Raw genomic sequence first — 15,761 nt, forward strand, 5'->3', positions numbered from 1 at the left:
AAGCAATGTCCGTCGCGCCATTGAATGAAGAAAATGAATTCGCTATTCCGAGGCCTACTAACCGGAAAACAAAAGACAGACCGATTTCGTGCGTTCAATTATGTAATTCTTATGAATCAATTAAGAACTTCGAAATCCAACCATCAACGACCGTTTCCCGTGGCATCGTCGGAGTTGCTGTCGAAGGTGGAGAAACAAGACGGGAGCGGTCAACTCGCGGAGCTAGCGGGGTTCCGAGTCTCGGTGAATAATGGCCGCACGCGGCGGCGCGTGCACCTCACACAGCATCCTTGAGCTGATTGCCCCCACCATTCCTGACCTGACTCTGTCGCTTATTCGTCCATTCACCGGACTTTCCTCAGGGCAGGGCCAGGCCGGCCATCTGGGTGGGGTACGTACCGCCCGCGCGCCCGCGCGCCCTCGAAAGGTAGGCGGCTCGCTGCCTGAGGCCATCACGTGCGACCTCTTTCCTCTGGGGGTGATTCAGTGCGGCTAGCGCTACAACCACCTGTACCTCACCCGTGCATCCACCTCAATTCTTTCCTGCCTCTCCACCAGTACATTTTCCATCCACCACCACCCTTCACCCGCCAGGCTCTGGACAACCCACGCAACGTCACTTGTCCACATCCTTCTTCAATACCTCATCTGATCCTGATAAATGGTACTTGCTGCCTGGAGGCCATTCGTTAATGACTTGTGTAAGTTTCCTTCCTATCCTGCGAACTAGCCTTGCAAGGGCCAGGCCAAGTCTCTGTCGCGAGCCATCAAGTCAGCCTCGAGCTGTCGCGCTCGCAACTTGATTTCCATATCGGGCATGACCTCACCGATCCCTGGAATCGCACGAGCTGATGGAGACGGCTTCTCTGGATGATTCCGATGCTTGAGTGTCACGTCAGAGCGCACCTGCCTCTCCTGACCGACACAATGGCATCGCCATCAATTTTCAGCCTCGTCTCCATCAACCGCGTCCCCGCGATGCGACGAGGGCGATTCCTCCATCTATTTCGGGCGTGCTACCCTTCTTTTATGATGTTCCCAGTCGCCGGAGCTCGGTGGCTACGCGCTTTTGGTGTTGCTTCCTCCCACCTAGGTAATACTGGACTAACGTCGTTTCATCGATAGCAGGCAGCCTCGACTTAGACCATCGTCATGTCTAGCCCCCTCGAACCCGGTCCCACAAACGGGTATCGGTCGCCGCAGGGCGGTTCTCCCTCTCCCATAGTCGCCAGCGGTCACCAAAGCGATAGCGACCTGTCCGATATGCACGATAATGCCGCAGTCCCTGTTTCATCGTCGCCGTCGCCGGATCCCAACGACTCGGCCGCTTATGGCAATGGAGCACCCGACTTCCCCGAAAGCGAGAGTTCTGGTGATGATAACAATGCTTCCGATGATGCCGACTTTGATATGGACGATGACGTGGCATCTGTCGCCCAAAGCGACGGAGCGGCCGACGCCCATTCCAGTTCCAACGAATCTCAGCGTCCGTCCAAGCGAAAGGCTGCGGTCAGAGAGGATGACTACATCAAGGCTAACCCAGAGCTGTACGGACTGAGAAGAAGTGTACGTTCCTAAATACCCCACGAGGTAATACTGTTCACTGACCAAGCTCGCAGTCCCGTCCAACACAACAACGCAAAATGGTGAGCATCGCAAATCATTCATCTTGATGGCCCTGACTGACGATTTCGCGATGGTAGGTTGACTCCTCAGACGACTCGGACGATTCAGATGTTCCTACAAATCGGAGAATAGTGAAAAGGAGACGCGTCGAAACCTCAAGGCAATGTAAGATTCCACTGCTGCCCTCCTTCTTGATGTCCTCGGCGCGACCTATACTGATCTTCATCTCTTCAGCATCGAAAAGAGGCACACCTGCGCGACAGCCGTCGATTGATTCCGATTCCGACTCTGATAACTACGGCGGTGCGCGCGCGAAAAGCTTACAAAAGAAGGCACGCCGCCAGCGGGAAGCGCAGCCAAATGTTGCTCTCACCGAGAAGCGCTGGTCCAGCAGGCGCGCAGCCCAAGTCCAGCAAGGCGCCTATGAGGAGAGCGATGTCGATGACGAAGAGGACGGTTCCGAGCTCACACCCAATTACTACGCCGCAGACGTAGTTGACGATTCACCCTACATCGAGAAAGTACTGAAACACAAGCTGAGAGACGATGAAGACCTCGAACTCAGCCTCCTGTCCCGCAAAGACGACTTTCAATACTACATCAAGTGGCAAGGCAAGTCGCACTTGCACGACACATGGGAGACAATCGACACAATGCGTGGGGTACGAGGACATCGCAGAGTCGACAACTACCACAACAGGGTCGTGGAAAACGAGCTCTACATCCGATTCGGCGAGGATGTTGCACCAGAACTCAAGGAGCAGTTTTTCCTCGAGCGCGAACGGTCCGAAGAAGCATTGGAAGACTTCACCAAAGTTGACAGAGTCGTTGCAGTTCGAGACGGCGAAGAAGAGGACGAGTACCTCGTCAAGTGGAAGGGCTGCTACTACGACGAGTGTACATGGGAAGCTGCGTCTGCAATCAGCACCGAGTTTCAGGACAAGATTGACCAGTTTCTGGACCGCTCCTCTCGCTCCTGGGTGTCTGATCGCAAAGAATCGAACCCGGACACTCGTTCAAGAATGAAGAAGCTGGAGGCACAACCGGAATACATCAAGGGAGGCGAACTTCGTTCGTTCCAATTGAGAGGATTGAACTTCCTCTGTCTCAATTGGACTCGCGCCAACAACGTCATTCTCGCCGACGAAATGGGCCTCGGAAAGACAGTTCAGAGTGTTTCGTTCCTCAGCTGGCTTCGCAACGAACGAGAGCAAGAAGGCCCGTTCCTCATTGTCGCTCCTCTCAGTGTCATTCCCGCATGGGGGGATACCTTCGACAACTGGTCCCCTGACATGAACTATGTTGTATACCTCGGAAACGAGACAGCTCGCACTACCATTCGTGATAACGAACTGATGGTCAACGGCAACCCGAAGAAGCCCAAGTTCAACGCTCTCATCACCTCCTACGAGATGATTCTTCAAGATTGGCAGTTTCTCCAGACAATCAAATGGCAGGCTCTGCTAGTCGACGAAGCCCACCGTCTCAAGAATAAGGAGTCGCAATTGTACCAGAGACTTTTCAGTTTCGGAATTCCGTGCAAAATTTTGATCACCGGCACGCCCATTCAAAACAACCTTGCTGAGCTTTCAGCACTGATGGACTTCCTGAACCCCGGCAAAGTCGTCATCGATGAGGAACTCGAGAGCCTAGCTGGCAATGATGCCCAAGAGAAGTTGCAAGAACTGCATAAATCCATTGCACCGTTTATCCTGCGTCGCACCAAGGAGACAGTGGAATCCGACCTGCCGCCAAAGACTGAGAAGATCATTCGTGTTGAGCTGTCTGATGTGCAGCTGGAGTATTACAAGAATATTCTCACCAGAAACTATGCGGCACTCTCCGACGCGACTGGTCAGAAGAACTCCTTGTTGAATATCATGATGGAGTTGAAGAAAGTCAGCAACCACCCCTACATGTTCGCCGGTGCTGAAGATCGAGTACTAGCCGGCAGCAATCGTCGAGAAGACCAGATCAAAGGTCTGATCGCCAGCAGTGGAAAGATGATGCTTCTCGATCAACTCTTGACGAAACTCAAGAGAGACGGCCATAGAGTTCTCATCTTCAGTCAGATGGTGAAGATGCTTGACATCCTCAGCGACTACATGGCCCTGAGAGGCTACAAGTTCCAGCGCTTGGATGGTACAATTGCCGCAGGCCCCCGACGCATGGCGATTAACCATTTCAACGCCGAGGATAGCGATGATTTCTCCTTTCTTCTGTCCACGAGAGCAGGTGGTCTAGGCATCAACCTGATGACCGCCGATACTGTTGTTATTTTCGATTCCGATTGGAATCCCCAGGCTGACTTGCAAGCCATGGGTCGTGCCCATCGAATCGGTCAGAAGAAGCCAGTCAGCATCTATCGCCTCGTGTCAAAGGAGACCGTCGAGGAAGAAGTTTTGGAACGAGCTCGCAACAAGCTGCTTCTTGAGTATCTCACCATTCAAGCTGGCGTCACCGACGACGGCAAGGCTTTCCGAGAGGAAATGAATAAGAAGGGCATCAGAATGGACGGCCCAAGCTCTGCCGAAGACATCCAGTGGGTCCTCAAGATGAGGTCGCAAAAGATGTTTGAGCAAACCGGAAATCAGGAGCGTCTTGAACAGCTGGACATTGATTCCATCTTGGAAAACGCCGAAATCACCAAGACCAAGGTTGACGACAAGATGAACTTGAGCAGCGGTGGTATCGACTGGGACAATTTCATGCAGTACACCGACGTCAAGGTAGATGACCTCGCCCTGGACTGGGACCAGATTATTCCCGCGGAAGAACTTGCCGTCATCAAAGCAGAGGAGGATCAGCGGAAGAACGAAGAATATCTCGCCAAGGTTGCGGCCGAGAGTGCTCCACGCAGAGCTACGATGAAGAACCGAAATGGCGGCGAGACAGACCGTTCAGATCGCCTGGCAAAGAAGCGGCAGAGAGAAGAACAACACAGACAAGAGGCAGAGGAGCAACGCGCCTTGCTGTCTGATCCGAAGCGGCCCCTCAACGAAAAGGAGACTCGAAATTTGCTGAAAGCTTTCTTCCGATATGGTTCCATGGATGACCGAGGCGATGAGATTATTCAAGAGGCTAGGCTTGGGGGACGTGACCGCGACTTTTTGAAATCAATTTTGGACGATTTCGTCAAGACTTGCGAAGACGCACTCAACGAGAACAGTGCTCGTCTCATGGACGATGAGCGGAAGCTCGGCAAGACATTGACGAAGAAAGACAAGAAGGCAGTCCTGGTTGATTTCGGCGAAGTTCGCAAGATGAACGCTGAGACTGCTATCGAGCGACCGCAACAGCTGCGTCTACTGCGACAAATTTTGCAGAAGAACGGTGACTTCAAGACTTTCCGTCTCAGCGACGCGACAAAGGCAGCTCACTACACGTGTGAATGGGGAGCTCGAGAAGACGGAATGCTGCTTGTTGGTATTGACCGATACGGCTTCGGTGCCTGGACCCAAATTCGAGACGATCCTGAACTGGACATGGGAGACAAGTTCTTCCTTGAAGAGCATCGTATTGAGAAGAAGGAGGAGCGAAATAAGGCCAGCGACAAAGGCGTCAGCTCTCCGGGCGCTGTCCATCTCGTTCGCCGGTCTGAGTACTTGCTTTCTGTGCTCCACGCGAAGCACTCAGCCGATCCACTGGCCCACAGAGCCGTCGAAAATCATCATCGTAACAACAAGAGATTGGCGAATGGCCACCGCCGCAGTGATGTGGGAAGTGGTGCTGCATCTCCTGCGCCGCAAGCGTTGAAGAAAAGCAGCTCTTATCGGGACCGAGAACGCAGCCACAGCGAGCACCATCGCAGCCGCAGCAATGCCGATGAGAGAGGCACTCCGCGTCCAGATTCCAAGAGGAAGCACTCTGGACACGATGAAGGCCGCATCCCCAAGCATCGGAGAATGGATGAGACCCGCCGCGCTAAGAGTAACGGCGAGGAGCAACAATCTCCTAGGGCGGATCAGCGCAGGCACCGCGAGGACGGCGAACGCGGCCACAAACACCGCCGACCCGAAGAACACCGGCAAGATCACCGACACGCAGATGACCGCCGTCGGTCGAGCAACACCCCTAGAACAGGCCAGCCCGACAGCGACCGCCGTAACCAGGCACTGCGCCGACTGGATCAGCTCCGTCGGATGGGCGACAATAAGGAGGAAAGGGAGAGAGATGCAGACGCCATGTTGTGGTATCTCCTCAAGCCAGTCCGAGCGAACTTCGAGGCTATCCTGTGTACGACAAAGGAGAGAGTCAAGTCCAGCAAGGAACGTGCCAGGATTTTTGGCGAGGAGTTGGTGGTGATTGGCAACTTCTTGGATCGCGAGTTCGTAAAGGAACGCGATGACGCGCTGAAGAACCGCTTCTGGTAAGCAGTGCTTCTTCTCACAAGTGAACATCGAGCTAACCATGCGCAGGGAGTTCTTGGCGAATCTTTGGCCCGTTGACAGCACTAGCAATGAGGTGACAGGCGACCGATTGAGCGCCATGTATAGAGTCCTGCGGGACAGAGAGGCGAAGAAGCAAAACGGAGACAAGCCGGCAGCTGCCGCGGCTAATGGCACTGCCGCCACCACCTAGGTGCAAGATCTCACATCATTAAACAACACAGAAAAGCAGACAACTTTTAATCTGCGCACTCTCGATTATTTCATGATTCGTGTTTCATTTCAGCATTGGCCTGGCGTTTCGGTACTAAGGGGGAAGGCATCTTCGTCGAGGCGAGGGAATGATAAACTACAACATACCCGGACTTGCATGGTACAGGACGACCCGTTTTGGAGTTTTGCGAAAGCATCATGTCTTATCTCCTAACTTTTGAGAGAGCCGTTATAGGAGGAGGCAGGATGAGGGCTCGGCACTCGAGCTGGCAGGTGACGCCGGCTGATTCGTGGACGGGACGTGACCTCGGCGCCGCAAGGTGTCGAGGTCGAGGTCGAGGTCAGAGTCACCTGACATCGGCCTTGTCTGTGTTATGAGCTCCGCAGCCCCGTCAGCCGCGTTCCCCCCTACCGCACTTTCATCGATTGGAGTAATGATGCTGGGGAATCATCATGTCAACCTGTTTCCGCTCATGAGATGAGCTTTTTGTCCTTATTACTAAAGTATTTACAAGCGGCGACGGGAGCAGAAAAAAAGGAGCCTGCAAATGTGTCTAGGTATACCTGGTGGACCTGAAGAGGCTTGATTCGTGAGCTACCTTAAGTTAGATGCACGCGCGGACCCGTATGACTGTGGGTTTCGGGGTGGACAAAACGTCCGCTGGCAGCACAGACGCATCGTTGAGAGATTGCGGGATATACACCGCCCTACTTAAAAGCACTTCAATGAATTTCAGAAGTTTGACTGAACACTTGTTGGCCTCTATGCTTCTACTTGTGATATTCGACTGGTATGTGTTGGCTGAAATCGGTGTGTCTGTTCAATTCCCAGGTAGTCGACGCCTGAGGCTCTAACTCTGGCTGATCTCCGAGTACCCAGAGTCTTACCGGCTGCCAACGCGTCGGCGACCGACGGTCAGGGCTCGAATGCAAGGCGCGAAGAGGACACTGTAGGGTCGCTGAACGGGACGGCAAGGCCACGAAATCACATAAGTCAAGTCGATAGCGGGTGAGTACTTTTGCTTCAAGTGGTATAATTACGGTATTGACATTCCATCTCACCCAATAACACCTTTATTCCGCCTTGCCTCTTCCCGTGCGCAAGCCCTCGGCTGCGCCGTCTACACTCATCGTGATGGGCCCTGCGGGCTCATTGGGTGCAGGAACGCGCGTGTGTACAAGGGGCAGACGATATGTACATGTCCAGAAAACGCATAATGACAATCCATGCCAACTCCTTTCGTGATCAAATAACATGCCAATGCTCGTTGCGCGCGGCCCAAACTCTTCGGTGCCGCCATGACGATGCCCTCTATGTGTGCAATAAATATGAACCTTCATCACATGCAATTGTGATTCTTCGCTATTCCGTGTTCAGTCCACTAACGCCTCCATGCCTCTTGGACGCGATGGGGGTGAGATGGTATCGGCCGATTTCCGCCGCTCATGCATGGGCGTGGCTGGTCGTACCTCGGATTTGGTCCTTTCTAACGTGATGCCGGTGCCGGGGGAGGACTTGGGTCGTTCTGTCAAAGTTGGACGCGAAATATTCTGGGTAGGCTTTGACGAGGCCGTGTTCTCTTCCCGTGAGGATTCGACTGTAGGTTTTTCGGGGTAGTAAATGTTTTTCGCCGGCTTCTGACCCTCCGGTCGCAAAGGCGGAAGCGAGCCACTAAGTTTGTCTTCGCCGAATTTGTAGTGCTGGTTGTCCAGCTTGCCGGCCAAGGTCTCCTGAGGCATGTCGGCAAGCTCCCGGTTCTTCTGGGTCTTGAAAGTCTGACTGAGCGCATTTTTGGGAGGCTCGGTCGACTTCTTGACATTGGATTTGCGAGGCTTCTTGGTCGTAGCCTTCTTGACCTTCTTTGCCGACGCGTCGCTCTCCGAGATTTGGCGGCCACTGAAAGGTAGCTTGCTTTGCTTGGGTCTACCGGGCTTCTTTCCGGTGTCGGCAGCCTTGATCTTCGGGCTCGCTGTCGGGGTCGGAATGCCCTGAACTGGGTCGACGAATTTGCGCTTTTTGTTTCCAGCTGCAGAGTCAGACTCGGATTTGGTGGGCGATCCAGGAGGAGGTGAGACGATGTTGACCTGAAGCTCGTCTCGAAGTATCCTGGCCTTGCGCTGCTGCTCGTCCCGCTCGGTTAGATAGGGGTCGCCGCTCTGTGTTGGCTCGTCGAATCGAGGCAATCCAACCCAATGAGCGACATCGTCGCACTTTCCACGAACCACCAAATCCCAGCAATCTTTAAAGTCGTTATGCTGCGGTTCGGAGTCGGTGTTGATCCACGCAGTAAACCCGTCCCTGCGACTGCGGGTCACCTGACACAACTCCTTGACGAGTCTTCTGACACCAGGAATTTTCAGGCTAGTGCCAACAACAATGACCGCATCAGGGCGCGACTTTAGGTCCACACTAGAAACCTTCCCAATCGCCTCCTCATCCGGGTTGAATTCGTTGTAGAGCACCATTCGGGGCCTCAAGCGCCCAATGCCGTGACTTCGCCTGTCATACATGGCCCGTACGTGATCTTGCTCCTCGCACACTGCACATAGTGGAGCCTCGTGACCCACGAAAAGTTCTGTGTTTAGTCGCTTGATCTCGCCGCATTTCGAACAGACCATGTGTTCGACGCTGCCATGTAGCTGGATGGTTTTCGGCCAAGGCCCTTTGGTATTCAAAGGGACAGTTGTCTTCAGAGGTTCCATGTTGGTGTCGATGCAATCAACATTTTGGCTGTAAAGTCGCAGTAGTCGCTTTTCGATGGCCATTGACGCGAGTAGATGGTGAAAGGGAGTGGGCTCGGCAGTATTGACCATGGTGGATAGGTCGCAAATCATTTTGTGAAACTTTTCGGTGGAGGAGTCGTGCTTGTAGACAGACGCGTCGAAAAGATGCTTGCCGGAACCCTTCATCTTGTGTTCGTTGGGTAAAGTCGCGAAAAGACCCGTCTTGGAACGAAAGTCGGGGATGCCGGCAGAAACCGATATGCCAGCACCTGCAATGACGACGATTTTTTTCCTCTTCTTGAGCGCAGAGACCAGACGCGTCAAATTCTCATCGTCCTCGGCGCATGTGTCCAAATCAAGGCGTTGGGTTGTGCGCTCCTTGGGAGGGGTAATTTTGCGGCGCTTCCGCGGGGGTTGGGGTTCGCCGGCGTCGCTGGAGGTGACATTGATGGAGTCAGCTTGGTCGTCGAGCTTGATGGCAGGCACGGAGTTGTCGGGGTTCTCCAGCTTGACGGGAGACTGTGCGCCTGAAGGCATGGAGGAGGTGGGCGACGGGTAACGCTTCGACGCGTCGAGATCGACTTCAGGGGATGACGGTACTGACGGCGACTTCGATAGGACAGACAGAGGCGAGGAAAGCGGCGAATCTGAGGGAGAAGAGGATTGCTGGTGCGCGTCGACGTCCATATTTGAAGGGGAGGATGATGCGTCCATTTCGCCGTCGGTGTCGGTCGGGGAGGGAGGGGAAGAAAAGAAACGACGAATAAAGCTCAAAACCATGGGCAAGAATGTTCTATATCATGGCGATTGTATGTTCTTTCAGTGGGTTGTAAGATCCTTTCTCTGGGGTTGAAAGGGTTTTCGTTGTCCGTGGGAGGTAAGAAGTGTCGTTGAAGAAAGACAAAGTGTGGAGAGAGAGAGAGAGGGGCCGGGCGAGGGTACCTTAACAAGTACCTATCCGCAGTGCTACCGCCTGCAAGCAGACGTACATGGATGGAGCACGGAGGGAGAAGAAGGGGGGGAGGGACGCGGATTGCGGGAGTGGAAGTGGAAGTGGGAGCGGACGTGAGATGGAACGCAAGGCCGGGAAGCGAGACGAAACGGGCCAGTCTGAGGAGCCGTCAATAACAAGTCACTCGATCAGAAGGAGGCGACGGTAATGTATGTGCCTCTCTACGTTAGAGTCTAGAGTAAAGTACTCAAGTACCTTGGTAAGGCAAGGCGAAGAGGGAGAGGAGAGGGGGGGTCGAGCCCGACTACATCCACCCGACATCAGACAGGTTATAGCAAAGTCTGGAAAGAAAGAAAGAAACGGGAGCCGGTGACGGCGCGGCAGCAAATGGGGATGCGGGCGGGCAAGAGTACCCGTAAGGTCTAAGGTGAGATTCGGCGGTGGCTAGTGCGCATTGTTGGTGCGCTTTACGGACACCATACCTCCCTCACCTACTATGTATGTACCTTAGGGAAAATTGGATAAGGTTGAGGTGGTCCCGTCTTGTTTTGGTTCTGGCATACGGATACAAAATGTCGCCTAATTTCCCATTTGACCCCATTTGCCGTCTCTCAACTGAGAGTGTGTGCTTAGAAGAAAACCTCTGCCAATCACCTATATAGCATTGTTGGCTCCTTCCTCCTCTCTGCCGGACCGGGCCTCTCTAACAGGTTCTCCACTATCAAAGGCTGGCTGTTAGTACCTTTCTGCAGCGATCTGCCGGAGAGATACATCAGCTCTTGCAACGAGACCTGCCTTTGTGTTAATGTTCGTCGTTGTCGGTCCGGCTTCCCCCTCTTGTTGTTGTTCTGTCCCCCTCTTTCTTCCACCATCGTTCGCTTTTCATGTCCCTTAGGAATCATGCGACGTCTGGGCGACAATGAGCAACCCCGCTGTTTATTCCTCGTCGCCGACGAAAAATGACTCGATTGATGCCTCAGAGGCGGCTACTGCTTTATCCCGCACAAAGCCATTCTTTTCGCTGCTTTTTTCACGGTCGAGATCATGTCAGGGATGTCCTGGACCTTGAATCCGATGCATAGCTTTGTGATAATTCCGGCGCAACAATCCCTTTCTTCAGACTTTCCCGCCTTGGCCGATGGGTATACAACGTCAAATGGGAGGCAGTTGTGAAGAACCGCGAATTGGAATATGCTTACGGCGGCTGGCGTTCTGGAGCCATCGCGAGTGGCATGTCGATCCAGCGGTGAGCTGCAGCCGACTACACTATTACAATACACAACAGCCCAGATCCAATCCCTTCTGGTCCCGTCTATCCGGATTTTGTCCGTGGAGAAAAACAGTCAATGTTTTGGTCACATCGAGAGCGCGACTCCGACCAGCGTTCGGGTTTCCTTCCATAGATATGACCAACACTACGTCATTTTGGGATGGGCTTAATTGCGATAACGAGACCAACTTCAGTCTCATCAAGCAAAACAGAGTTCCGAAAGAGCCTTTTGATGGGTGCGGATGACGCGGAGTCAAATTATCTTCTGCATTCGAGTCTGCCAGCCGCCATCATCAGCGCCCAAAACCAACGGCCACGATGGTAGGTCGGCTGAAACGCGGCCGAGTCGCGGGCGCCAGAGACGAAAAAAGCGACAACACAAAGCGCTGCAGCCCACACAGGCCACGCCGTCCACGGCCACAGGGCAGGCGAACCGGACGGAGGTGGACGCCCGTTGCTCGGAAACATTGCTGGCCCCCGACTTGTCCCTGTCACAATCGATGGGGGCCGGGCCCTCGTGCTGCAAGGATTATGGGACGGACGTCACGGGTCGTGGTTTTTCCCCACGACGTTGAGATTGGGTGGATTGTTGCAATGCACATCACTCAGGGCGCTCAGGTCCACGGGGCGAGCATCCCGTCACCTAGATTTCCAGTCAACGTGAACGGCGGCCCGGGGCGGGGACAGATAGACTTCAGCCTCAATGTGGCTTGCCCCTGATATGGAGGCCCACTAGACGAGACCTGAGTCCAATCAGCGTCATGGGAATAAATAAGATAAGCGACCCCAGTCTGGCTAGCGCGTCTCGGTCCAAATTGAGGCTGAGGTAAGGTTCTCATGTCAACCAAACCTTGGAGCCCATTGGCCAGCTGCAACTTCTTTGGTTTTCAACCCGCATCTTCCAATCCTCCAGCCACAGCACTCCAATCATCAATTTCCCAAGGCTTAAAGCTACTTTGCTGAACGACGTTCAATCTGTAGTTACGATATTGTATGGGTCGAATTATCAGCACTTCCATCGTGTGACCCGGAAACCATCTGTTCGATTCAATCGGAAGATGAGCGTCCGCCGGCTTATCGTGCCGTCGCCTTAATTTCCGTCAGCCCTTCCCTTCCGCCTTGTTCTACTACTGCATCTCTGCATGCCTTACCCTGAGCAGCCACGCTCATAAACGACGAACTGCGAATCGATTCCATCCATGACTGAAGCGAAAATGCCACTCATGCTAGAAAGTAGCATGAATGGTCCCATGCAGGTTGATCAGCTTGATGTTGATGATCTCTTCGGAGACGGCGTCGGCCTTTCTCTCCAAGCCGCCCGTCCACCATCAAAGCAGCTGCGCCAAAGGATAGACGAGCTAAGAACTCGTGGTTGTTGCCAGTGAGATCCGCGCCCAAACCTTGCCCTATTCCGTTCCGCATGTTCTAACAACATTTACAGGGGAGTTGCTTGGTCAAGATCCGGTGCCATCGCTTCTGTTTCACCGGATGGAAGATATCTGGAGACCAGGTTTCTTCGGTCTCATCCGGACAATGGCGACTGGGGCCTCAGTGAGCCCACCAAGATCGAACACATCACCACGAATCCGTCTAGCCCCATCGTACACCTTGCTTGGGCGTCAACTGCTAGCCCTGAGCTGGCTGTTATCGATGCTACCGGCAGAGTTTCCATCCTCACCTACTCAATCAATCTGAACAGGCCTTTTCTCACACGACGGTGGGACCACGAGCCGTGCGACGACCTTCACGCTGTAGTCGGATGCTACTGGCTAGCCTTGGCACCGCAAAGTAAACAGGTATACGAACGCACCCATTCCCAACGTCTTCGTCAGCTAACACTCTGTCCAGTACTATGTCTGCCATGGACCAGCCGTCAAAGACGGCAATTCGTATCGTTATGAAAGCTCTTTTGTCCATGCCTACGGCCCTTGGCACCCCAATCCATCGAAAAGCGCCCTGCTTTGCGTGACAGCAAACGGCAATCTGAAGATGTTCTGGGCCCAAAATAACAACAAAATCGAGGAAACATCGTTGGAGCTTGAAAGCATCAACTCATCCGACGATTTAATTACACATGCGGCCCTCCACAGCGACAAGAGTCAGTACCCACCGCAGCTTCATTCATTCTGGCATATGCTAATCTTCAAAAGGCGCGCTTTGGGTTGTTCTGGCCACCGCATCGAAGCAGCTCAAGGTTGTGCGAGTCGGTATTCAATGGGGCCTGCCGCAGTCCCAATCCGACAACAAGCCGCCGCCGGGAAGCCAGCCGCTGAATCCAGTCATGCAAGAAAAACACATCGCCGTCTCTACGTGGTTGCCCACCGGACCAACCACCTCACCGGTCGACTCGGCCACGACCCAGCTGACGCATCTCGAGATTCTTCCATCGACGATGGATCTGAGTGGCCAAGGATGGGCTCCGCTGGTCATTCTTGCCGTCCGCACTTACTTGCCAGCCCCAAACACGCCTTACCAAGAGACACAGAGTATCATCGACAAGTGGGAGGTCATCACCGACCATCCCCAGAGTTTACATCCAGCATTTGAGCAGTTGGGGAGCAGGAGAAACGGTGGAGGCTCAGCGCCACCAGTAAGTCAAATTCACCGCTACAGGATGACCCGCGGCAATCCGCCATGCCACACATATGTTCATATCTGACAAGCCCAAGCCCACATGTCGCCTCAAGAAGCACGACCCTGTCGTTATCAACAAGGCGATCATCGGAGTTCACACTCTTCAATTTGGCAGAGTCATCTGTCTAGCATTCAGTGATGGCTCCGTGGAATACCGCGACAGATTCACGCTGCAGGAAGTATACAACGAGATGAACCTAGACAGAGTGATGTCGCTCAACCAAGTCGGCTTCACTTTCCAAGACGACTCGCCTTGTAAGACTAATCTGACGATCTGCATTTGAACATGACTGATGAGATCTTGCAGGCTTGCAGGCGGCCTTCTCTCCGACAAACTGTTCACTGGTCAAAATACAGGACAGCGGAAAAGTCAAATGGAGCAAATTACACCATCCGCTGGGCGACATTGGAAACTCCGACCAAGAAGGTATGGCTCTGCGTCCATGAAGGGGGTAGCATCAAGCTAATGTCACAAAGCCCAATACTCTGCAGTGCTTGCAGGTCTCACAGTAGCCGCATCAACAGCAACATTCAACAACATCAACTATGACGACATCTTGGCGGTTGCTCGGCCGTATGCAGACAAGAAGCGTACGTAAACTCCTTCCCTACTTGTACATCACTCACTCAACCACGCAGGTTTCACCTTCGACTGGATCAACGAGATCGTTCGCATGCTCAAGATCCCAGTGGACTACTCCGAAGACACGCATCACGACAGCCTCGTTAGAAACAGCTCGCTGCAAATGTGTCTGAGCATCCTCAACCACCTCGGATACAAAGGCATGTTCCAACCCAGGTCCTTCGGTGGCAAGTTCGCCATGCTGGCCCTCAACGCCCGTAACGTCGTCATCCTCATCACAATCGCGAGCAACACACCGGTGAACATACGCGAAAAGCTCAGTCCGCTGGACGAGCACGAAGTCGTCGACGCCCTCTCGGGCTGCGCAAAGTGGTCCCTCGACCTCCTCTCCTGGCTCACCGACTCCCTCTTCGCCCTTCTCGACGATCCGCAATTCCTCGGCCTGCTCACCCCGCAGCACTTCTCCGAGATGAGCGGCTACCTGCAGTCCCGCTCCGACGTCTCCCTCCACCTCCTTCTCTGTTCCTCCACGCGCGGCTTCCTCTCGGCCGTCTGCCGCCGCATTCTCCATCTCGAGATTCTATCAAACCGCGCCATCGACTTTTACGAGAGGAAAGCAGCCATCATCAACGTCAACGACCCCTCCGCCCCGAATCCCAAGGGCCAGCACACCGTCCTCTACAAGGCCTACCAGAAGATGCAGCGCGTCACCTCGAGCAGCCTCATCAAGGTCCAGGAGTTCGACCGTCTCCTGACCGTGCTCAACAACGACATCCGCGCCGCCTACCAGACCTCCCTCGCCTCCCTCGCCAGCAAGAACCCCGCCGGCGCCGGCGTGAGCGGCAAGGCCGTCGACGCCCAGATCAAGAACGCCCAGATCCACTGCGAGCTCAACATGCTCCTCGCCCAGTCCCCGCCCCCGGCCTTCCTCCAGGTCCTGCTCAAGTTCTTCAAAACGGACCTCCGCAACTACCGCGCCCAGACCGACCCCTCCAAGCTCTTCTTCGCCGACTTCGACCTCCTCGAGATCGACGACGACCGCCGCTCCCTCTCCACCCGCAAGGCCCGCGGCCGCTACGTCGACGTCTTCAAGCGCGTCGAGCTCGTCGGCCCCCCCGCCCGGTCCGCCAAGGAGGCCGAGGAGATCAAGGCGCCGCAGTGGCGGCGCTGCGTGCGTTGCTCCGCCGTCATGGAGGACGCCTCGGGCTCGCGACCCGGCTTCACGTTCGTCCTGGCGCAGCAGCGGAAGTGTTCCTGCGGAGGACACTGGGCGCTGCTGCCGCGCGGGGCCTTGGTGAGCTGAGAAGGACCCAGATGGGTCATCATATTGAGTGCCGGAAGCAAGGATTTATTGCCGAAAAGTTTGAGAGA

General features: G+C 54.3%; 3 protein-coding genes across 3 annotated transcripts; 2 read left to right on the top strand and 1 right to left on the bottom strand.

Annotated features, from left to right (window-relative positions):
* Positions 1-1,152: 1,152 nt before the first annotated feature.
* Positions 1,153-6,207, top strand: CkaCkLH20_12507 (chromo domain-containing protein 1; the record flags this gene model as incomplete). Its single annotated transcript, XM_038895220.1, has 5 exons — positions 1,153-1,566; positions 1,620-1,646; positions 1,704-1,791; positions 1,861-5,995; positions 6,045-6,207. The coding sequence occupies 5 exons, from the start codon at positions 1,153-1,155 to the stop codon at positions 6,205-6,207; spliced, it is 4,827 nt and encodes a 1,608-aa protein (XP_038739488.1).
* Positions 6,208-7,601: 1,394 nt separating this feature from the next.
* Positions 7,602-9,665, bottom strand: CkaCkLH20_12508 (Sir2 family protein; the record flags this gene model as incomplete). Its single annotated transcript, XM_038895221.1, has 1 exon — positions 7,602-9,665. The coding sequence occupies one exon, from the start codon at positions 9,663-9,665 to the stop codon at positions 7,602-7,604; it is 2,064 nt and encodes a 687-aa protein (XP_038739489.1).
* Positions 9,666-12,372: 2,707 nt separating this feature from the next.
* CkaCkLH20_12509 (mediator of rna polymerase ii transcription subunit 16) lies at positions 12,373-15,693 on the top strand (the record flags this gene model as incomplete). The annotated part of the gene is made up of 8 exons (XM_038895222.1): positions 12,373-12,554; positions 12,615-12,969; positions 13,022-13,271; positions 13,324-13,763; positions 13,843-14,062; positions 14,115-14,234; positions 14,285-14,398; positions 14,447-15,693. 8 exons carry the CDS (start codon positions 12,373-12,375, stop codon positions 15,691-15,693), a joined length of 2,928 nt encoding a protein of 975 aa, XP_038739490.1.
* Between the last annotated feature and the right edge of the window lie 68 nt (positions 15,694-15,761).

This window comes from Colletotrichum karsti (assembly GCF_011947395.1).
Source record: "Colletotrichum karsti strain CkLH20 chromosome Unknown Scaffold60, whole genome shotgun sequence".
Lineage (NCBI taxonomy): Eukaryota > Fungi > Ascomycota > Sordariomycetes > Glomerellales > Glomerellaceae > Colletotrichum > Colletotrichum karsti.